Raw genomic sequence first — 25,622 nt, forward strand, 5'->3', positions numbered from 1 at the left:
ATAAATTACGGGCGAGCCGAGTTCGGGAAGTGGGTGGGTTGAGTTTTTAATGGTAAAAAATGGTATATCTCGATTTCCGGCAAAACTACAAATCCTATAGAAAAAAGTTGTATGGCAAAGTTGTAGGTAATAAAAAGATCTACAACTTTTGTACCAACAATTTTTTCACATAACCTCAAAATTTATGTGAAAAATTAAAAAAACCGAGTTTTTGGTTTTTTATTTTTATCTTTTTCAAAAACAAAAATTTTTCTACGAAATTTGGTGAAAACTTACCTTATTATGTCCCAAATACACTGTAATTTATTTGATTTAAAATATTAATTTGTTAACCTTATTTTGACTTAATACCAAAAAAACACCCTAATTTTCAATGGAAAATTCACGTGTCAAAATATCAGTTTTTTTCAAAAAGTCGGTGGGCATTTCGTTCCTTAAAATGTCTATTTTCTGATGGTGTAAAAAAAAATTTACATAAGTATACTATAGAACATGTTCTAGTAAAATTCAAGAAATGAAAAAAGCTTGAATTCGAAAAAAAAATTGTATCATTGTTTATAATTTTGGCCTATTTATTCAAATTTACACTTTAATTACTCAAAAAACGTAAGATTTCATGTAACACTGATAAATCCGTGTAAATTTGAATAAATAGGCCAAAATTGTAAACAATGATACAAAATTTTTTTCGAATTCAAGCTTTTTTCATTTCTTGAATTTTACTAGAACATGTTCTATAGTATACTTATGTAAATTTTTTTTTACACCATCAGAAAATAGACATTTTAAGGAACGAAATGCCCACCGACTTTTTGAAAAAAACTGATATTTTGACACGTGAATTTTCCATTGAAAATTAGGGTGTTTTTTTGGTATTAAGTCAAAATAAGGTTAACAAATTAATATTTTAAATCAAATAAATTACAGTGTATTTGGGACATAATAAGGTAAGTTTTCACCAAATTTCGTAGAAAAATTTTTGTTTTTGAAAAAGATAAAAATAAAAAACCAAAAACTCGGTTTTCTGAATTTTTCACATAAATTTTGAGGTTATGTGAAAAAATTGTTGGTACAAAAGTTGTAGATCTTTTTATTACCTACAACTTTGCCATACAACTTTTTTCTATAGGATTTGTAGTTTTGCCGGAAATCGAGATATACCATTTTTTACCATTAAAAACTCAACCCACCCACTTCCCGAACTCGGCTCGCCCGTAATTTATTTTTCCTTTAATTTTTATCATATTTACCTCCTTTTCCAATGGGTTTCATTCTACTATGATTTTTTTTGGTTTCAAAAATGATCGACCCTGGTCTATAATAATTTTAAATAGTTTTAACTTCTACGAGGGCTTGAGGCAGGAGTTAAAATTAAGTTTTTTTTTTATCTCGTTTGAGAAAAAATTATTTTTGTATAACCAAAACAAAACAAAAACAGGTTGTTCTATTTTATTAAAAATTATATTATTTATTTAGTGATTAACAATATGGTGACCAAAAACCAACTTTTTTGTCCTTGCAAAATTTTAAGTTTTGTATAAAATTCTACTACCATTCTACCACGTGTAGTTTTTATTGATTTTAAAAAAATTAGAAAGAACGCCTTTATTACACAGAGAGCGTTTTTAATTTTCGGTATAATTTTTTGACGCGGAGAACTTACCATCGCATTATTTTTTGCTAAGGTTCACTCTAGTTGATGTTTTCAAACATGTCGTTTACAACGCGTTGTTCGGATATATGCAAATCCAAAAGTAAAAAAAAATCCAACGCGGCATTAAAAAACGCTTATATGTATGTGGCGAGGGCTTTTTGTAGAAAATAGTCCATTTTAGAACCTAGAACACTCAAAAATTTTAATTAATATAAATTTTAATTACAAAAATAACAAATTTTGCATTAATATACAAACTTAAACGGTCACTGTGCCGTATGTGAACCTTTTTATATTAGATGAAAATTGCTAGTTTCACCATGCATGCTTAGCTCTCTCAGTCTAGGTGGTTATTACTTAAATAGAAAGATTATTCTAGTGATGATCGGCCAGTGATCATCAGTAAAAAGTGAAGAAGATACAGGAGATCCGTGGTGAAAATCTTTGGCACTCAAGTAACGAAAAAAGCATGTTTTCTTTTCTTTTGGATTTCACTGGTCAACGAGGTTTTTGCCACAAGAACCAAAATATACTTATCTAGTATTTTTCGGGGTGCTGAATCCGAATCTGAAGTCAGAAAACTTTGATTGGCCTTCGTTTTTAAAATATTACCGTTAGAAAATGTCAAAAAACGTAATTTTGCCTGTTTTCGAGGTTCTGTTTTTATATGCGGTAATTCATTACAAACAAATTTGTAACGGTTATTATAAGAACAGATATTCTTCTTTCAAAAACTGTTTAAATTTTCCCGATATCTCTTTTATTGCCCGAAATATTTAAAATTAAAGTAGTGGTCTTTGATTCAGAAACAACCCTGGCCAACCAAATTAAACTTTTTTTGCCACAAGAATCAAAATATACTTTTCTGAAGGTTTTTGGGTTGCTGAACTCGAATCCACAATCAGAAAAATTCTATTAGCCTTCGTTCTTGAAATATTACCGTTATAAAATGCAAAAAAAGGATTTTTTTATAACGGTTATATTTCAAGAACGGAGGCTAATAGAATTTTTCCGATTGCAGATTTGAGTTTAGCAGCTCGAAAACCTTGTGAAAAGTATATTTTCGTTCTTGTGGCAAAAATTCTGTGACCAGTGACTTGAACTTTAGATTAAGTTTAGTTTCTCTTTGGCTTATTAAATGAAACTTAAGATATCTCGAGCAATAAAAGGGATATCGGGAAAATTTAAACAGTTTTTGAAAGAAGAATATCATTTCTTATAATAACCGTTACAAATTTGTTTGTAATGAATTACCCCACATAAAAACAGAACCTCGAAAACAGCCAAAATGACGTTTTTTAGCATTTTATAACAGAAATATTTCAAAAACGGAGGCTAATCAAATTTTTCTGACTTCAGATTCGGGTTCAGCACCCCAAAAACTACTAGAAAAGTATATTTTGGTTCTTGTGGCAAAAAAAAAGTTAAATTTTGTTGACCAGTGTTTTCTTAAAATTATAACTACCTTACATCTCCCTTCCATTCGGCCTTATTAATAAAAAATCTCAAAAAAAAAACCATCACAGAATCCGTCCGTAATGGAAAATTTGTTTTCTTCGGGATTCGTAGAAAATGGAGTTTGTGATAAGGATAAATTGCCCTGGCTCAAAAAACAAATTACCACTTTTGGCAAATAGAATTTAAAGTACCAAAATTTCCCGGTAATTTTTGACAGAAGATCAAAAAAGAATTGATTTTGTGAGGCAAATGGAAATTCACATGAGATGCCATTTGCCAAAAGAGGTTAACTTTTACTTTTTCAATTATAATTCGTATGGCGCCTTAAACCATTTTTCATAAGTTTCAATGTCTTTATTTTGGAATTCAGCCAACTTCCTAGAACATGTCCATAAACTATTTTTCGAAATGTATTAATCATTAAGTAAGAAATAATCTCTGTATCCAGTGTCTCGGCTTCAAAGTTTAACTAGTTCTATCACTTTGCGTGATAATCATTTTAGAAATGTTGTTTTAGAATTTATATTCAAACGGTCACTGTGGCGTATGTGGAACATTTTTTTTTAATTTTAACGGTTTAAATGCAAAAAAAAACTATAGTTGACCAAATCATAAAACAACTTTTATTTTGGTGTCTTATTTTTTCCCCCTGTAAAACTTCACCTGCAAGTTGGATGCAAATGATTTGTATATTGTCCCTGTTATATTCTTGGAGAATTGTGATAGTTCATTTTAGCTTATTTCTATCACTGAAGGATTCCACGATAAAAAAATAAATGATTCTGGACAAGGTTATTTAAATTTTACTTCGAAAATAGACTTGATAACTTTATTTCAAAAAAGGCTTAAAATGCAACCATAAAAGATTCTTAAATATTTAGAAGTCAAAATTTGATGTTTTAATTGTTTTTTTTTTTTTTAATTTTTATTTATTTAGTAAAATGCATTTTAATGTTTTACAATCTAAAGAAATAACAGCAACAAATAATAAAACAGATAATAGAAAATAAAATTAAAGTAAGAATTAATGAGAAAAAATAAAAAGGAATACACTTTTATGAATACAATGTTTTGTTTTGTTTTTTTATCTTGACTAAGTTTTTGCGAAGGCCGCTATTTTTTTTAATGATGACGAAAAGAAAAACGTTTAAAACTAAATTTTACTTATAAAGATAGACCGCGTGCTGAAGCTACTCGACTCGACTTCTGTATTTATTTTGTTCGTTTGGTCGATTGTGTGTGTGGTTTTTTTTTAACTTTTTTTTTTTATTTAATTTTGTTCGGTTATCTTTAATTTACTTATATGGCAGGAGTTGGAGATGAATTACATATATTTTGTTTAAACATAAATTCCTTTTTTTTATTTCTTGTTTAAGTTCATTCATTTTATAGCTTATTCAATATCCTTCATCAACGTCTCCATTCCCCTCGCTAGCGTTTTTTCATTTAAAAACTATTCATAGGTTGTTTTTTGTTCTTTTTCTTGCTTAGAAAGCTAAACCAGCATCACGGTAAGTGGTGAAGATCTTTTCGATTGAGTTAACATAGGCAGCTGTTCTCAAATCCAGACCCAAGTTATAACGCATAGCTGTCTTCATGATAGCACGAGCTGAACGCTCCATGGTGTAATCCAAACCAGAGTGGACAATGTCTTTTTCAGATGCACCAGAAATACGTTTTTGGAAAGATTCTGATGGTGTTACTGGGATACGGCCACCTACACGTCCGAAACGACGTTCTAGAGATTCCTGGACAGATTCTATATGGATAAAAAAAAAAGGAAAATATTGAAAAAAATGTTATTTTGATTAAGATATTGAATTACAAACATCAAAAAGCAAAAAACAAGAATTAGTAATGCTTGAGTTGAAGAATGGTGTTTAGAAACAAAATTATTTATATAAAAAATATGAAAAGCAAAGAAAATAAAATTAAAACATGCAAAAAAAGGATTTAACAAAAAGCATGTTGTGTGCTGTTAATAAGCAAATTAATGATAAAACAAATTTATTAATAAAAACAGTTACAATTTTTTTAATATAAACTCAGTAAAAAGATAAAGTAAAATTATAAAAGCTTGATGATGGTTTTCAAAATCGGTGAAGCTCTTAACCCGAAAAAAGGTGAAAAATAAATTTAGAAGAATACAATAGTTCTTAACGTAGGAATTTTTTTGTCAACTCAATCAGTACAACATATCACGCAACATTCATATTTAGTTGTGTGAACGTGTCTTTTCTCTGAGCTATACAAATTTACGACAATTTTTCCGATAAGATGCAAAAACACTTAGAACTATTTGAAAAGCTGCTAAGGGCAAATTCACATTGAAAATGGACAGCATACAACGCAAACAGTTTTCTCGAACCAAAGTAATTAGTAGTACAACTAAAGAAAGAATCTCTGCACTTTACGGTACGTCCGATTGCATCTGTCAAAATTGAAAGGAATTCAACCAAGTCTTTACTGATATACAATATCTTGTCATACCTCGAACTGCCCTCATCAAGTTCAGTTCTAAAATTTGGTTGTGTAAATATATTTTCTGATAAACAATTTTTTCTTGAGTTTTTGCCTCATTACCCTCTGAAATCTAACCAACAAGCTAAGAAAACTGAACTCTACAATCCATTAACAGTTCAAGAGGCGTTGAACCGAAATGATTCGAAGTTTTTGAAAACGGTCATGAAAAAGAAATACGATTCTTTGATTGAAAGTGAGACTTGGGTGTTGACTTATTTTCCGCTCAATAAGAGGCCAATTGGGTACAAATGGAGTTTCAAAGCCAAGAAGGATGCTATAGGCAAGATTTCCCGAATCAAAACTAATTTCTGCACGTTTTGTTTTGGGCATTCAAATCAAAACAGATCGCAAGAAGGGAAATATTTTATTAGATCAAGAACAATACATTAATGAAATTCTAAATCGTTTCAACATGATGGATTGTAATCCAGTTTAGATGCTTTTAAATGCTAATCAAAAATTGCAGTTAAACATAAACGGAACAGGAAATTAGTTTATACCGTTGGGGACAATAATGTATCTGCGTTTTGCTGTGCTGACTGGGCAAGATGTTCTTTTACCGGCTAGCAGCAGTGGCTCTAGAAGCAGCTTAATTGAAAATGTTCCAGAATTTCAAGCAGCTTCTGCGAACAGTCATTGCCTACAGCTTTCCAGTATGGTACACCATATCCAAGACAGCCATGAAGGAACTACAAATATTCGAGAGAAAAATACTGAGGATGTGCACCGGACTCATCTTTGACCGACAGCGGCAGAAATACTATAGCAACAAGCGACTCTACGAAGAAGCCAAAATCATACCACTGGACAAGTATCTACTGCAATCGGCGAAGGTAGGAAATATCGCCAACCATCCCAATCAACTAATGAGAAGAATGACAGCCCAACGACATCCGGAACCTAGGTACCTTTGCGCTTTGGATATACTGGCTGAGAACATAATTTCAATGGACAACGAAGAAGTTAACTTTTACGCCGGCACCCAGTCGGCTTACTACCGTGGCTAACGCCAACCAAACCAACCCAACTCAACAACCCCACAACTGGATATCCGGGTCTGAACACAATTTAGTCAGCAGACTTTTTAAATTAAGTTTATCCATGTAAAATATTTATTTATATTAGTCATTGTATAAGGTTAGGCCCCCTCTGTGCCAACAAAATTTTGTATCTATCAATGTATCTTAGACATAAGTTAATTTTAAGTCAATTGTAAATAACAAGTTCAATAAAAACAAAAAATTGAATTGAAAAATGTTCCAGAATTTCATAATCTTATTTCCAGTTTTTAAGTACGAGATAATCGTCGTGTTAGGGTTGCCTAGATTTAAACCTACTAACACGTTTCTTAGTAAATTTTGATACCAGGGGTCGAATCACCGCACACGATTACGATCATACGTTAACGTTTTGACTATTGCTCTATCTATTTAATCAGTAGAAAAAGTAAGGGACACATAGCAACAATACGTTAAAGAACGTATGCCGTAGTTCGACCCCAGGTTAAACAACCAAATTTGTTAAGTTAAGGTCAATTAAATTGAACAGAGACACCATGAAATCAATTTAGTGTCTAAGTACAGTAAGATCCGCTTAAGTGAAACCCGCTTATCTGAAACACTTTTCTTATTCTCAAATATTGTATTTCACTTCACCGGGGTTCGTTTAAGTGAAAAACCCACTTAAGTGAAAGAGGGACTATGCATTTTGCCGTTTCTCTTAAGCGGGTATATGTTGCGATTTTAATCTAGGTTTAATCTTTGGAAATTTGACGATTTTTTAAACATGTATCACCATAAAACATAGAAGGAGATACAAAAATTGCAAGTCAAAAGGAAATGAGGCAAGAAAGAAGTAATATTTCAATTGGAAGGGCGTATATCCCCATTGTGAAGTAGACCCTTCTCCTTAAAAAAAATACACCCAAGATATTTTAATGCAGTTAATTTATTTTGATTCCATGGGTATATGGAAAGGTTCAGGCCAAATATTATCAGTCCATTACTTTTGAAAATGAAAGAACCGCGAACTGAGTAAAAACAATACACCCGATGATTCTTTCCCACCAAATGATTGATATATACATGCTTTGAAGTGCCAAAAAAAATGCAAATGACGAAGGTTAAAACTAAATCGCTAACTCTATGTGACAAAATAAGGAAAAAAATAAAAAATATACAAAATCATAAAATGCAAAAGAAACCAACTTAAAAAAATAATAAAAAGCCGGATAAAATTTGGTTGAAAGGGAATTTTCTTCTTTTTTTTTTTTTGGTGATGGGAGAAAATTTTACGAATAAAAAAAATAAAAACAAAAAAGGATATAACAAGGAACAAATTGAAAAAAAACTGTACCGTCAAGAATAAATCTTTCGATAGACTGTTGGACTGAAGCTAAATAGTGGTAGAAGAAAATAAAAAAATATGTATTTTTATTAACTAAATAATAACTTAAAAAAATGATTGGTTTTAGCACTAATTTTAAATAAAAAATAAAAAATAGAAATTAGCCTATAAGCAAAATTAAAGATAAATAAAAAATAAATATCAAATTAATGGAAAATAGGCGCAATATTAAGATAGATGAATGAGTACTGTAAATAATGTTTGTTTGTTTTAAATCAAAAAAACAAGTAAAGAAATAAATAAAATTAAATAAAATGTAAATTGGCATAGCGAATATGTATGTTTCTTTTTTCAATATTATTTTTTTTAAGTAAAAAAGTGTAAAGTTGAAATTAATAAAAGCGAATTTTGAAACCCCAAAATGAATGTAAAAAAGTACTATAAAACCAAAAAAAATTTAATAAACAACTTACCCAGAAGATGATAATTGGATTCACGTTCATATTTGAATGTAAGACGTCCATATGAAACATGATTAAGATTTTTCAGCCATTCGAAGAATGATACTGTCACACCACCAGCATTGATGTACAAATCTGGGATAACCAAAATATTTCTATCAATCAAAATCTTGTCAGCAGCCGGGGTTGTTGGACCGTTGGCAGCTTCAGCAATAATCTAAAGAATTAAAGGTAAATTGTAGTTTTTGTATTTGAATTTTTGTTAAATATGTATATAGTCAAACCTTTGCTTGAATTTTGTGAGCATTCTCACTGGTGATGACTTTCTCAACAGCAGCTGGAATAAATATGTCACATGGCTCGAACATGAGGTTTTCTCCTGAGTATGGCTTAGCATCAGGGAAACCAACAATGGTGCCTGTTTCATTTCTGTAGTCCTCCAATTTCTGAAAAAATAGAAGAAAATAATAAATAAAATTAAGCTATTAGTTTTTGTATGGCCAGTATGCATTGGGATTTGGATACGAATATTTTCGACTAAGCAGTCGATTTAATACCCAGGAACTTTTTTGTAAAAAGTTTGAACTTCTAAAGAATACCTACATCTCTAATTTGATAATAATGACTTTTCAGTGAATTAGAAAAGTTTGAAAAATATTTTTATAAATTTTTTTAACTTGAATATTTTCCAAACTGTTAAATTAATAAAAAAAAATGTATAGAAGAACTTTTTTCTAAAGCAATCTGGTGCCTGCAAGAATATGTCTTGCCCGTTTGATAATTATAATTTTTCTACATATTTGTTACAGATTTAAGAAAAAAAACGAATTTTTAATGATTTTCTAAAACTTTGGACCTCGAATATCTTTTAAAACCTTTAAATGAACGAAAAAACTTTATTAAGCATTTTTGTAGCGCGTTCAATTTCCTACAAGAAAAAGAATATGTTAATAAAATTGCCAAAGAGTCGAGCTAATATTTAAAGAATATGTTTTAGAGGTGTCTAGCAATCAATTTTTCGGAGGATAAAATCAAAAAGATATTCGATTTTTTTGACCCACCCTAATATTCGAGATTGGTTAGAACTTTTCTTAAAAAAAAAAAAATTGAAGAACGTGTATTGTTTTTACAAAAAAGCGTTTAAAATTCAAATCTGTACATAATTTCAAAATTTTGTACGAAATCACTCATGGCATCAAATAACAGAAATCCTTTTTTGGTGTTTTTTGTATTATTTAATGAAAATTAAACAAGAGAGCTACTTGAGTGGGTCTATGTAAGCAGTGACTACGTTTAAGAACCAAAAAAACCATTTGTGCATAAAAAAAATTGGTATTAAAAGTTTACATCAAAGTTAAATCAGGCCAGAAATAATTTAAATTCAGATTTCATTGTTGTAAGTGAATAAGAAAAATGACTGCCAAAAACATCAATATGCACAACCACAACACACTTTACTTCCTCAAAAAAAAGAACATACACTTAAACCAAGTTGTCTTTGCCTTAATCAAGAACTGTGAAAGGTACATATGTCTTGTCTTTTTTTTTCCGAAAACAATCGACAATTTTACAACAAAACAGAAATTGCATATACTGCAAAAGAAAAAGACCATCATTTGGAAAAGTTTACGTACCATCGTAGTCCTTTTTTTGCTTTCCTTTTCTCATTTATTATATCGCATTCTGATTACAAACGAGAACTCATTACCTCATTTTCACATCCGTTTCAAAACAAAAAATCAATGTGTTCTATTTTTAAAGTCAGCAGACGATAGATATTTCTCTGCAATATGTGCACGTGGTATTGAACGTTGTATGTAAGGTTTATCCAATTTGAACAATTGCAACCACTTCCTGACATTTTCAACCCCATAAATACCCCCAAATACAAAGTTACATCTTACAACCTATAAAGGCAAGGAGGGAAAGAAGAAATTATTTGAAAACTTTTCAAATGAATTTAACTCACGTGTCACCGAGTATTACGAAAATAGATTTGTTAAACATTTTGGCAAGTACTTAAAAGAATTCTATACAAACATCTGGTCAAAGAATAATGCTATTAACAATGTTATGTGCATTTTAGGTAGTTTCTACAAATCCCACTTTTTTTCAATATTTTTCTTTTTTAAACTACATACCTTGGGGTCAATGCCATCTGGGTTATAGATTGATCCATCATGTTCAATAATTCCAACACATGTAGCACCAGCACGAACAAGGTAACGGCATGTGTGAAGACCTACATTACCGAAACCTTGAACGATAAATGTCTTGCCACCCCAACCGGGTGTGGTACCTGCAAGAAAAAAAAAAAGAGGAAGAGAATAAAATATAAATCCAAAATCTATATACATAAGCTTGCGGTTGAATTGCATAAGTCTCAAGTTCTAATGCAGTAGTGTGTAACTTATGCAATTTTGTGTCGCAATTGTCTGTAAACACTTACCAATCATACTCATATAATTGGCTTCATTGATGAAGTTCTCCAAACCGTGGAATACACCACGACCTGTAGCTGACACACGTCCATGAATACCACCTTGGTTAATTGGCTTTCCTGTCACGCAGGCATGGGCATTGATATCTAAATGACCGATTGTTTTGGCATATGTATCGGCAATCCATGACATTTCACGTTCTCCGGTACCCATGTCAGGAGCGGGTACATCAACACCGGGTCCAATGAATCCCTTCTTGGCCAATTCAAGAGTAAATCGGCGTGTGATTTTTTCGAGCTCATGTTCAGAATATGTTTTAGGATCAATCCTAAGACCAGCTTTAGCACCACCAAATGGAACATCGACGCAAGCACACTTGAAGGTCATCAAAGCTGACAAGGCTTTGACTTCATCACGACACACATCCAACGAGAAACGAATACCTGAAAAGATATATTTTATTTTTAAGTTTTGGAATTATAATTAAGAATTGTAATTAAGGTAAAAAAAAAAAAATAGGGTTTTGGATAAAGGAACTCAAGCTGATCATTTCGAAGGGTACAATATCATTATACTAATTACAATAAATGGTTCAAAAAAATTGATCATGTTCTGAATGTCGTAAGAGACTTGAATTAATGTCTGTTTCGAGAGACGCCAGAAGATTTATGGTCAGCGGTAACATGGATCCACAACCATGAGTTAAATAAAGGGGGCATCGAATTCGTACAAGTAAGAAGGAATGTTAAAAACCAGTTGAATCTCCTCAGAAGTTGTTATTATTATTAAAATGGATAGTAGGTAAGACATAAGACAAATTCTGTAAGTGCTGATAAATCAAGACCATTGAATGTCTAAGAAATCTTGATAAGATTTCAATCAAATAACTCGAAGTGTATAGAACAATAGTTAATAAAAGTTTTGTTCTTGTATAAACATTTATATAGATATAGTCATTCAAAATGTTATTTCTATTTCTTTGACCTGTATTGTTCATTACAAACTGCAATCAATACATTCTTATGCATAAAACACAAGATGTTTGCTTTTTTTTACTCAATCTTTTCAAAAAGAGGCTTGTCATTGACGTCATAAAATCTGCCTTCAAAGTATTAATACGTAGATTTTATAGTAAATTAAGAAAAACAACACCACGACAATCACATGCTTTGGCTTGTATTCAGAGAAATTGTTTTGGCGGTCATTGTAACGAACTTAATGACCTTTTGATTTCAGTTGAATAAATTTTACTTGGCATTGCAATCAATTAATGTGATTGTTGTTTTTTCTACTCCACCAGTTATATCAACCTATATGTAAACATTTTTAAATTCGAACATCTGTGTGTCTTAAAAAATATCTTTTTATTGTTTTAAATTTTTTTCTACAATCTTCTATAAGAAGCTGACAAATACATTCCTTCTTGTCAATTTATGATGTTTTTCGATAAGAATCGACTGGTTAAAGCTTTTATACAACATACTTTATCATTTACTTTTCCAAAACATTTATACATATTTTAACTAATAGTAAGGCTTTTTTCACGATAATTTGCGCTTCACTATAGCGAAAAAATTAGTCATAAACTAGAATTTTGACAAGAAACTTTTAAGTACCTACTACATCATATTTAACTCACGATAAGAGCCGATTAAGATAAGTGTAATATGTACTTAAAATAGATTGCAACATTCTTTGACAACAAAACCACTTAAAAATGAAAAATTTCACGAGACTTTTATTGAATTATTATTTTACACTTTGTGTATTTCTGTGAAGTAGGTATTTTTTAAAATAATCATTGGTTTTCTTATCATTTACGAAAATCTTGACGCTATCAGTTCGATTAATAAATTATAATATTTACAATTATGTGCACCTAACAACAAGCAGAATGCCAATTCATATTGCAGTCTTTTAAATATAGACCAAAGTTTAAATGTATATGTTCATCATAGAAAAATATTGAATGAAATAATGTCTTGTGAACTTAAAATATGATTCATCCCATCACAACAACTTATGAATGCATTTGCATTGAAATGAAAATTAAATTTCTTCTTGTATGTATTATACAATTATGTTAAATTTTTAGAAAAGAACCAGACCGTATGACTAGTCTTTAAAAAAAATATACATATCTATAATGGTCTATAAGAAAAAGAGAAAGGGGTTTAGCACAAAATAAACATCTATTTTAAATGAGCTTCAAAAAATGGCATTCATCCAAAAGAAATTAATTTAGCAAACAAAAGGTGTGAGATGGAAAAAATTTGCTTTTATCACAAAAAAAAACTTAGTTGTTATGACATAAAATATAATATGGGAAGTTTTTGTCTTCCCACACTCAAACATTTGCTTAGAAAAGTCATAATTATATCATAGCACGAACATAATTTATTTCGTGAAAAGTGGTTAAATTATTTAAATAAACTTTCTGTTATAATCGATTCTAACATAAGTTTTTCATCTCAATGCCTAGAACACATATTTTCTTAATTACTTGGTAGGCTTTGATACACCACGTAAGGTAGAACAAACAAGACCAAATGTGTTAATAAAGATACACCTCAGTGTGGTTTTATATCGTCTCTATAATAGCATTTAGTCATATTCTAATTCTCGATTTTAAATTGCATGGCCTGCATAGCCTTCTATACCTATCATTTGGTAAAAAAAATTATGTCTCTAATGGAAAATGATTCTGTGGGCTCATCCAAGAGAAATCCAGCTGCGACGTTAGTTTTTGTGATTTTCTCACATTATAGAGATATTTTATAAACAAAAGCCATATCGAAAAATCAGTAAGTTTGAGTAAATATTATAACTAATGGCTTATAGAAGAATACAGTCATTGAATTGTTTCGAATCGGTCCATTTTTTTACTTAAACTTGTTTTTCGTAAATATACTCCTACGAAATGGCAAATTTTTACTTGCGATATAGGTACTATAGGGCAAGTTTAGGATTCGTAAAAAAAATCGAACTCGAGATAACAATTTTACATGACATTACGATGATGGAGAATGCCAAAAAAGTGGGTCCGGCAATTCTGTCTGTCTGTCTGTATGTCTGTCTGTCTGTATGTACCTCGAGCTACAGCCAAATTATTCGAGTGATTTTGTTCAAACTTGGTAACAGTTTTGGGTAATTCCTTAGAGGACAAATTGAAATTTTTTTTAGGACCAAAACTAACGGTACCTGTCATATAACGGAAATAGAAAGCTAAATTTTTTTCAAAAACGGCTCTAACGATTTTAATTAAAATTTTTGAGTGTAGTATTACACATAAGAGCCAACTTCTTAAAAAAAAAATATTTTTTGTACCGTTATTAACGGTACCTGTCATAGAACGGTTTTTTTTGATTTATGAATATCTCGTTCAAGACCACCCCGATTTCAACGAAAATTTTTATACAAAAGCGTTTAAGTAAAAGTAATATTAAAATTACAGAAAATTTTCAAAAAACTCATTTTCAAAATTTTTTTTTGAAAAATCAATTTTTTGAAAACGGGTTTATGAAAAATTTTGAAATTTCCTTTTTATGTGTAAATAAATTATTTCTTCAAAATGGAATACCAACTTTTTTTTGAAAAATGTTAGAAAATTTTTATACATATATACAAAATTATTTTTTTAAAAAACGGCTCTAACGATTTTCGAAAGTTTTTTTCTAAAAATTCCTTTTTATACATGAAGTCAACTGGCAAACTTGGTTTTTTGTGAAAGATCATTTAAAACAGTATTTAATTAATTATAAAAACAGATTTTATTTTTTTAATTTCTTGAAAATATCAAATTTTAAATTTTCTTAATTTTCTTGAATAAAAGCTTTAATATTTGAGTAACTTTAAGCATAAGAGCAAGTACGTGCGACCCCAGTCATGCATTTTATTTTATTTGCAATATATAATTTTTTTAATTCAATAAAAGGCAAATGCATTAAAAAAACATTCTTTAATTCTTTAAAACCTGCTGAGTATTGAAGTTCTAAGTAATTTAATCAATAAAAGAGCAAGTATATGAGACCCACTCGTGCAAATTATTTGATATGATCTCGTGCACAAAAAAATATTTTTGAAATGACTTAACGTATTCAAAACAACAAAACCACAAAGAAAATTTTATTTCATATTCAGCTGCATCAAATGTTTTTTTATATGAATTGTGTGGATTGATTAATGTCCAATAAACACTATCAACAAAAATAACGGACATAAAATATTGCAAAAATCAATAAAATGAAAATTAAATATTTACTTTGTAAACCCAAACAAATTTGTGTTAATATTATGTGAATATAGCTATTAACATAAACGATCAAAGTTCAATTAACAATAACTAGGTAATAGCAATTGTCTAAATAAAAAGCATTTTTAATTGATTTATTTTTTTCATTTCTGATGGCAGAAAAAAAATTCTAGATCAGAACAAACGAACATTTTAAACATATTTTTGTATCATACTCTCGGTAAAAAACAGATTTTTTATCAGTGAGAAAAACAAAATAACTCAAATAGCATCTTTAAAAATAAATAAAAACAAATTTCACTAGGTGTTTACTTTCAGAGATCTATTTGTAGCCAAAACTAATATTTCTTCAAAGATCATCTGTGTTAATTTAGAACTGATCAACATTGATCATGTGTTGTTTTTTACAACTTCTCTCAACGTAGAACAACAACAGCGAAAACACACCTCTTGCAAGCCCCTCGATCGTGCGCACATTTAGATAAGTTGTAGAGTATTATTTGTCTAGCCAAGGATGGATTATTATAGTCTAACAGGCTCCTGAGTTAATTTTTATTCTTTCAAAATAAAGGGTGTGTTCGTAGAATTGTGACTTCATTTTCTAGGTCCCTTCTGCTAATTCAGTTGGAAATTATTATTATTTATTTAAAATTAAATTTTTTTGATAGACAATCTCATTTCGAAGCAATTTGAAACACGCTTTATAAATGTATAGCATCGACGATTTTTTTTTTGGTGATCTTACTGAATGAAACAGATCAAATTTATTATGATTAATGTTTATTTTTGGGTTTTCTCAAAGAATTAACCTCAAAATATTTTGCATGGGGAGCTGTTCAAATTTCTGGTTTCAATATTCTGCTTTTTAAAATTCTGCTTTTCAAAAATTTATGTTTTCCAAATTCTGTTATTTCAACGAAAATTCTTCATATCAAAGTTCTATTTATATTTGTTACAAAATTCGCCATTCAAAATTGTTAATAAATACATATTTGAACAAAAAAAATCTACTTATTTTTTCTTCATAAGATTGACAATACAAAATACACCTAACAAATTAAGTTCTCTTATTGTAACATCTGTTTCTATAATTATATCCCAATGTGGTTTAAAACTCAAAATATTTATTTTATCCTCCAAAGATTTGCCAAATTTTGTTCAGTAAAATGACCTGGCACTTGTATGTTAAGAAATAGTATTTCAAAATGGTTCATTAATCTCTCTTGATTTAGAAAAGTTACAGTTTTCAAAAGAGTCAAATTCGAAACAACATGTACAAAAATTAAAACAAATCGACCATTTTTAAGAAAAATTTCCCTCTCCTACTGAGTGAATTGTTCTAAAACAGTTTAATTATTCGACTTCGAATAACAAATATAATTCTAGGCTCTGACTTTTGGAAATGTTATATTCTTCAAGATCGTCAACAATGTTTTTTCCATAAATTATTCTTTAAGAGCTAAAATCGACAACGACTGAAAAAATCGTGTTGAAATTTTTTAATGCATTATTGAAAATGTTGCATTTAACATTACAGCTCAAAAACTTACGCATAAATGTATAAGCAATTGTGTACCAAAAACAAAGAAATGAAACTTCAAGATAATTTAACGGTTAGTTTGTAAATTTTGTTGGCATTAATGTTATGAATACTTAAAACATCATAAGTTTTAAATATTGAATTTAGGTTGAATAAAAACTTAAATTTAGCCTTTATTAACATTTAAGGCTTTTTAAAATATAGTCCACCTCTGGAATTTATTTTACAATTTCTAGAATTATGTATAATCTTTGAATGTAGCGCCCCAAAAACAAAGTAACTTTTGCTCTTTATTCTTGAATTTATCTTTGTCAAATTATTTTTAGCAAACAAAATAAATCTAAGTAGAAGGGTAGAAAAATTTAGAAAAATTTAGAAAAAAATGTTCGCTTTGAAAATAGGCTAAACAACGACAATCTATTGATAAGTAATATTTTTTTCATACTCGACATTTTGCGTTGTTTTATGTTTGTTTTTTTTTTTTTTTTAAGATAGATATACAGTAGCGAGCAAAAAAAATGCAAACGATAAAGGTTAAAAGAGTTTTACATGATAACTAAGTTATTTTACATCGTTATACTACCAAATTTGGCACACAATATTGAAAATGTTTTATTTTCACGAAACAGAGTCGATTTGTGGAATATCTTACTTCAAGACAATTATTTGGTCAAAAGTCTGCCTAAATATGCGTTTTTAGCCGAGCAAAAAAAATGCAAATGTGTAAAAAACAATAAAGTATAATGATTTATTCATATTTTTTGTTTATGTTTTTGGTTTTTTAGGTTCATATTTTATTAATATTTTGTTGGGAACCCTTTATTTGAAACAAAAGCACGGATTTTTTTGGTATTGAGTCTATTAAAGACTATCATAAATTTTATGGTATTTGTTCACATTCTGATCAAATTTGCTCCATCATAACTGTGCATTTTAAATGCTTTCGCTTTCTCATCACCCGATCTACAAGATCCTACAAATTTTTTTGTGGTATTGGGGTCGGGAGATCGCGTAAGACACTTCAGAACAGCAAAATTGGTCATTTTCAAAAAGCTTTTTTCTAACCGGCTGGTGTTTTTGGGGTCTTTATATTGTGTAAACAAGCTATTTTTGAGGCCAAACTTTGTGCAAGACGACCGGAAAAAAAAACCTTACAAAATTTCAATTAATAGCAGAAAGCGGTTTGATTTCGCGACGTGCCATATGCATTCGACAAGTGAAAAGTGAGGTAGGATTTTTTGAGCGATGAGAGCAAGTTCAACTTGTTCTTGTCAGATGGTTTTTACTGTCTTTGAAGGCCTCTAGGATATCGATATAACCCTATTTATCAAGCTCCTGCTATTAAACACGGAGGAGGTTTGGGGTAAGTACAAAATACTCATGAAAAGAAATTAATAGTAAGTTTTTGTTTAGGGTTCGTTTTCTCGAGAAGTGTGTCACTTGTGCCAAATGAAAAGAATAAATCGGATGAATGCAGAAATGTGCAAGGACATTGTGGAAACCCATATTTTCCACATTTTTAGTCCAATATCCCTGAATACAGATTGTTTACACAAGATAACGACCCCAAAAACACCAGCCGGTTAGAAAAAAGCTTTTTGAAAATGACCAATTTTGCTGTTCTGAAGTGTCTTACGCGATCTCCCGACCCCAATACCACAAAAAAATTTGTAGGATCTTGTAGATCGGGTGATGAGAAAGCGAAAGCATTTAAAATGCACAGTTATGATGGAGCAAATTTGATCAGAATGTGAACAAATACCATAAAATTTATGATAGTCTTTAATAGACTCAATACCAAAAAAATCCGTGCTTTTGTTTCAAATAAAGGGTTCCCAACAAAATATTAATAAAATATGAACCTAAAAAACCAAAAACATAAACAAAAAATATGAATAAATCATTATACTTTATTGTTTTTTACACATTTGCATTTTTTTTGCTCGGCTAAAAACGCATATTTAGGCAGACTTTTGACCAAATAATTGTCTTGAAGTAAGATATTCCACAAATCGACTCTGTTTCGTGAAAATAAAACATTTTCAATATTGTGTGCCCAATTTGGTAGTATAACGATGTAAAATAACTTAGTTATCATGTAAAACTCTTTTAACCTTTTTCGTTTGCATTTTTTTTGCTCGCTACTGTATCTAACTACTCTCTGAAGGGGTTGTGTTTCTTTTTAAAATTTTTTTACAATAATGGGAACTGTTAAGACTTAAGATTCAAATAAGAAGAAGTGCCCATTATGTAAATACAAATTTAAAATTTTATTCAGCTCTGTACTAGGACTGGTTTGCTTCTTTAAGGAACTACATTGTTGAACTTGGTTGGGCCTGTTTTATTTTTTGCATACAAATTTGTCATGTATGTATTTCTATAGTCTCGTGATTCCGGAATGATTGCTGGCTTATACACATGGTTCAGTTAATTGGTGACACAATGTGACATTTGCTTGGGCCAGATAAAACAAGATTTTAATACGATTCAGTTTCATTATCTTCCGTCATTTATTATATTATTTTTTTTTTTTATCAAAATATAACTGTGAGAATTAATTAACTTGTCAGTCATTGATGGTGGTGTGAAAGAAACAATAACAAATTGAGTATATTAAATGTTGGAATCATCATTTTTTGTTGCTGGGTGTTGTGTCTTTAAGCGTCCAATTAAATGAGTTTTATTTTAATCCAAATAAATGAAACAAATTGACTGCAATTAGTTTGTACAATTTAAATTATTTAAATTTGTATTAATTTCGTCAATAAGATAATATTTGCAACAAAATTGCAATCTACAGTTAAATTTAATCGAAAAATACTATAATGATTTTTGATAAAATGTCGATGTCAACATTTTTCTGGGCATAGTCCACCTGGGACCTTAATTTGGATTAAGGATGAATTCCGCTTAATCTGCCATAAATCTGTCTTGTTATTTAATTTAGATTTCTAGTAATTCTAGGTCCAGTAAGTTTAGTATTGGACGGTACTCTCTAATCAAATTTCAAGAATCCAGAGTTGGCCTAAAAGCGAAAAAATTTCGTATGAACAAAATTCAAAACAACAAAGACTGAATAATTTTAAAACTACACAAAAAAAAAAAAGAATTAAAAAATACTACGTGGCCTAGTTACTAATTTTTTCCTGAATTTGATTTTTTCTTTCCTACGAGTTTGTAGTTTGCCCTATGGTACCCAATATCGCACGGAAAATTGTACCAATCAATTTGGTGATGTAATTCTGATTTCATCTTATTACTTATTTATAATCACCCAATCAGTCAAAGCCTAATGACTCTCAATATTTTCTTTTTTGGCTGTAAACAACCTCACAATCTAGATTCATTCAAATATCACTTGATATAACCAGAACCACTTTTTTCTCATTGTACACAGCAACAAACAATGCACTTTATTTTCCCTTCATTAAAATGGGGTTAAGTTAAAAGGACCATACTCTCATATCAGACATGGCACATGAGGGGTATTATATAACTTTTGTCTCCATGTTTGTATATATTTTGATTCCAATCATCTCAGAAATATTGAAGTACAGTCTTTTGCTTACATGCAAATTGGTTGTCATGTTTATGTTTATTGATTTTAACTTATAAACACTTTTGCAAATTTTAAATGCAAACATTTATAATTTTCTTTCATGAGAGTTTTATTATATACTTTGCTTTTGGAATTGAATAATATGAAAATAGTCATAATCATATTATGACACCATAATCAGTCCAAGTTCGAATTAAATACCAATCAATTATTACATTTTGTTAATCTTGAAAATTAACACTGCCACTCTAATGCACGTGATTTTCTATAAAATTTTCAAAAACATACGAGGATTAATACCTACCTACTACTCGTATCGTATATAATTTTAAACCAAAAAAATAAAAACAAAACAAGTTGTTCGCTCGATTCGCGATTAGATTGTATTAATTTTATTTGCTTTTAAAATAATCATTATCAGATTGTGGATTCTAGAAATGGTGTCAACGTCGTCGTTTGTTGTCGTCGCTGCATTTGTATTACTTAGTAACAATTTCACCTGAGTCAAGCTTGTTATCATATTCAAAATTTGTAGGTACATATTGAAAAAGATAATAATTTATTTTTAGATACAAGTCCTGACGGTATTGTTTCTGACTACAAAAAAGATTCTGTTTAATTTAATTGAGAGGGTGTGTCATTTTTGGAAATATACTGTGATAATAAGTGACACTATGAACTGAAATTTCTAGGTACAAATGACAAGCTTAGAATCATTCTTATCACAGAAAATTAGTTATGCGAAGTAGAAAAAAAAATTGATAAGGACAAAAGAGACGAGACAATTTAAAGATTGCGGAAAGTTTTTGCTACCTAATTAATTAAGGTTTTAGTTAAGTTTTAATTTTTATCTATAGATATGAATATTGGAAACCTTTCACAATTTAAAATTTCCATAGTTATGACGTCAGGAAGAGTTTAAAAATCTTGATTTAAGTATTTGTACTATTCCACTATTAAAGAATTTTTACTGTAAACATATTTTCGGAACACATAAAATGAGGTCCAATTGAACGAACTAAAAGAAATGATTCAAATGTCCACTTAATATGGAGGAATTTTTACTCTGGGGATAGGGAAAATTACAATGAGTTTAAGTTGAAGCCAAATATAGAAACCATACATATTTAAATTCAGATAAAATTTATAAGATTTAATAACGTCTTTAGACTAGTGTTCAACTAAATTTAATGACATGAAAAACCCCTGAATTTTAAAATAAGAGATTATTTCGCTTATTTTGACACCGATTTCATTTATGAGCTCGCGCGAGGTCCGTTTTTTAATATAAAGTTTGATACAGATAACTTCAGTTTGTAGACTCTTTCCGTAAATTTACCAAAGCAAATTTTCGACGCTAGGCGGCCATCAATCAATTTGATATTAAATGAAAGAACTATAGCTTAGGTTTACTATGGACAATTTGCACTAAGAATTAATATTGCAATATTAATAGTGTTAATGCGTAGTGCAATTATAAAAAATATGATGCTGTCAGATTTACTGATGCTGATGATCTCTTCATCTCAGATGGTACTCTTAATCCGACCAATAAAACTCAAAATACATTATGGGTAAGCTTTCAGCGAATACTCACTCACAATAGCATCTACCTAACTGATGAGCCCAACTAACGTACCCTGAGCGAAACACATTATTTGGACTAAAGGTCATAACATAACAAACCAATAATATTAATTTTATGAGGAATGTTAGAAAAAATATAACAAGTTGTATTAAAATAATTACGAAAACACCTTTCAAATTGTTTTAACCTCCAAACAAATTAAACTATTTGATTTCTTTTATAACAAAGATTTTTTGATTTTTTGTTTAAATTGTTGGAGGTCTTTTTCTATATACAAATTTTTAAACATTTTCAAAACAAACAAAAAATTGGTATGCCGTTTTTTAGAAAGTGCTAATTTCAAGAAAAAAATTTTCAAAATATTGATTTAAAATGTTTTTTTATTTAAAAGCAGGATCTTATTTGCCATAATACACGTTTTTCTATAGTCAAAATCGTTAGACTCGTTTTTGAGAAAGACAATTTTTTTCAAGTTTGGTATTTTGCTGTAGCTTAAACCACAAAAGAATTCCAAAATAGAAAAAGGAGTGTATTATACATTCACACTTCTCTCTGCATTAGTTGCCCAATGGGTAGGTTCAGAAACGCAAGGCTGCTAGATATTTAGCCATTTAGGTACATTTCGCGTCTCTGATTGGTTAGCTGTCAAAGAAAATCCTTTTAATTTAGGCAATTTAATTGGACGTTCACTATAGAAAGTTAGGCAAGAAAAATCTCCCTAACTCGATTTATGGCAATCAGAAGCTTTTTGCTCGTTTTCTTTGACGTTTTAATCCGTCGAGTTCGGCTGCGAGCGCTGTTCCCTTTCGTTCCGTCCGACATTTCAGTCAATTATAGTTCTAAAAATACGACGATATGAAAATATGTACATAAATGTAGTTTCCAATTTTGTTTTGTTTCAAATCAAATGGTACAGGTGTCAAAATAAAGGAAAACGAAGTGGAAGGTGGATTTTTCATGGATTTTGGATTTTGTGGCTCACGTTTTAGGTATATATATTTTTAATATTACTCTCCTGAGCGTTAATATATACCTACCAATACTAATTTGAAATTTTTTTTTTTCATTTTAAAAAATCGTAAACAAATTGCGCGGTTAGCAACCATCTGAATTTGACTCTTGATTTTTATCTTAATTTTCATTTTCGATAATTTCACGCCCTTATTAATTAAAGCCAGTAAATTGAGTTATAAAAAGAAATAAATAGCTAGTACCTAGATAAGTATGACTTCCAGCTCAAAAAATTTGATAGTTTTGTTTTTTGAAATAATGAACATGCAACATGAATAAATTTTTATTGAATTACATTTTTTGATAAATAGACGATTATTTGCTTTATCAAACTATTGTTTACATAAGTTTAAAAAAAAAAACAGAATCAAATTATCAAATCAAAACAAATTTGGTTGGAATAGAAAATTGCATTAATTAATCGATTTTTTTTTTTAATTTAAGTACCTACCTAGTTTTCTTGGAATATAATTTACATAAATGCATCTTATACTTAAAAAACTGTTTTTAAATTTTTAAAAATCTAGTAAAATAATCGTAAACAAATTAAGTGGCTGGCAACTAAATGAATGACTCATTTTTTGTATCATTATCATAAGCTTCATATCCAAAAATTTACCGCCCATATTAATTAAATCCCGTTTATTATCACAACCTGCTGATTGAGTATTAAATAAATAATAGCCTAGTTGAATACGGGCATTTGATCTAATAACTTCCAAAGCATTAACTTTAATTGAATTTATTTTGATAAATTAACAATTCCCTGGTTTATCAACCAAAGTCTAATACAGAATCAAATTACAAACAAAAAAAAAAAGAAAAAGCTTCCTCCCCAATTTAAAATTATATTTTCTTGGACAAATTCCAAAGGAAATCACTTGTTGAAATGTACAAGTTACTCCCAGATTGAAAGGGATTTGTATTTCCTTCTACACAAAGGCATTTTTTCTTCTTTTTATATGATGATTATTAAAGTCCAATTACATAACTGAAAGACAAAAGAGAAGAAATACGAGCAAGCACAAGGAAAAAAAGGAACAAGTAGTAACGAAAAAGAAAACACAACACACACTATTGTGCAGCATTGCGGAATACGGAATACCTAAAAGCTGACCTGACACGTATCGATTTATTCATCAAACAAAAAAAAAGAAAAAACCTTTACAAGATGAAGGAATTACTTAAAGAAAAATGGTTTTTGTTTAATAAAAATTAAAAAAAAAAGGATGACAACTCACCTCCTTTTGTTGGAATACGATGTGTACTATGCTGAGCGCGATACCCGGTTATCATTTCATAATCTCCAGAATCACGACGCAGGGGGAATGCAATTTCAATGATATGGTCACATGGTTGCATAAGCATCAGAATGCCTTTGACTTTCTTGCGTTTTTCCTCATCCGAAATTTTACCCTTCATTTCGCCAATTAAACGATTCTCGGCAATTTGGCAACCGCGATGGAAGAAGTACTCAACCATGTCAAAGAAACGAGGATCCTTGTCGGTGGGGACATTCTTTAGACGATCGGGAATTTGATGTTCCGAATAGCCACGCGATTGAAGGAGTGCAGTTGGCATAGCTTTGACGAGAGTCGAAACATCCTGCTTGACAGCAGTGTGTCGAGCTAGATTCTTTAAATGGTACATAGTTTTTTGTTCTTTATTGAATTTGATAGGTATATAGTTTACAACAACAAAAAAGGAATTCACAAAATATTAATACATATATTTTAAATATATAAGAAAATAAGTAACTATCGTTCTGTTTTTGCACAACCGTTCACTGACCGACCCCGCAACGAACTGAACTGATCGAATGCTGAATGGCTAGAATTTATTTTATTTGGATTTAATTGTGTGTGGAGGAGAATGGAGGAACTTTATAAGTTTGCTTCTTCTTGATGGCTTTCGTGTTTGCTTCTCTGCACAAAAAAGCGCCTGGTTGGTGAAGTCGTTTCTGAAAGTGGTGAACTAGCGCTAAAATGGTATGTGTGAGGAATTTTTAAAATGTGTGAATTCTGGTTCTCTCTTTTGTTCTTAACAAAATCTCAAATCTCGTTTATAATAATTGAGGCTGCGGCTTTATTTTAAAATTTTCTTTGCGTTTTGCGAATTTTTTTCAAAGCGCAAGACGGCGCAACACCTTTGTTTGAGTACAAAGCTTCGGGTTTCGGTTCACCGCCAGTTGGTGAGGTGGGTTTGCGTGAAAAAAAAAATGCAAAAAAAATGACAGTTGCTGTCATTTTAATTTTCACCAATGGGCACGTTCAAAGACCTATCGGATAGGCTATCTGGGATCACAGTACACATAAAAAGGTAATATATTCCGAACTGACATTGGTCGCCAGATTTTCAAAACATGACACTTTGGCGACCAATGTCAGCTACCGAATTCTTAATTGTTTAAAATACGCACGAAAAACGCACAAAAACCGATAAACCACGCACACCACTAATTTTTAAACAATTATTTACCATTTTCCGCGATGAAACACGAAGAAAATTTGTTATTTTTCAATTTATAATATTTTTAAATGACATTTTATAAATTAAATCAAAAACAAATTTCCTGTTTACTGCGATTGAAATATAAAAATTAAAAGGCCGACCTGACAGATTGGTGCCCATTTTTGACAAACAAATTTTGACAACGTTCGGAATATATTACCTTATTATGTGTACTGTGATCTGGGATACCCGTATCTGGAATATCTCTTTGAACGAAAAGCTATCCAGATAGCTTGCCAAAGCAGCTACAAAAAAATATGTAAATATTAAAGAGAGAA

At 30.0% G+C, this 25,622-nt stretch overlaps 1 protein-coding gene across 2 annotated transcripts; it reads right to left on the bottom strand.

The window, feature by feature from the left end:
- Positions 1–4,179: 4,179 nt before the first annotated feature.
- On the bottom strand, positions 4,180–24,884 carry LOC129913832 (glutamate dehydrogenase, mitochondrial). Of its 2 annotated transcripts, XM_055992724.1 has the most exons (7): positions 24,075–24,884; positions 10,892–11,326; positions 10,584–10,741; positions 8,727–8,888; positions 8,455–8,659; positions 7,991–8,029; positions 4,180–4,871 (listed from the first exon to the last, which is right to left on the bottom strand). In XM_055992724.1, the coding sequence occupies exons 1-7, from the start codon at positions 24,481–24,483 to the stop codon at positions 4,600–4,602; spliced, it is 1,680 nt and encodes a 559-aa protein (XP_055848699.1). In that variant the 5' UTR covers positions 24,484–24,884; the 3' UTR covers positions 4,180–4,599. The 2 variants fall into 2 exon arrangements, with proteins under 2 accessions (XP_055848699.1, XP_055848700.1); XM_055992725.1 differs by lacking the exon at positions 7,991–8,029 and having other exon boundaries at positions 24,075–24,873.
- Positions 24,885–25,622: the final 738 nt, after the last annotated feature.

This window comes from Episyrphus balteatus, chromosome 3, assembly GCF_945859705.1.
Source record: "Episyrphus balteatus chromosome 3, idEpiBalt1.1, whole genome shotgun sequence".
In the NCBI taxonomy this organism is placed as follows: domain Eukaryota; kingdom Metazoa; phylum Arthropoda; class Insecta; order Diptera; family Syrphidae; genus Episyrphus; species Episyrphus balteatus.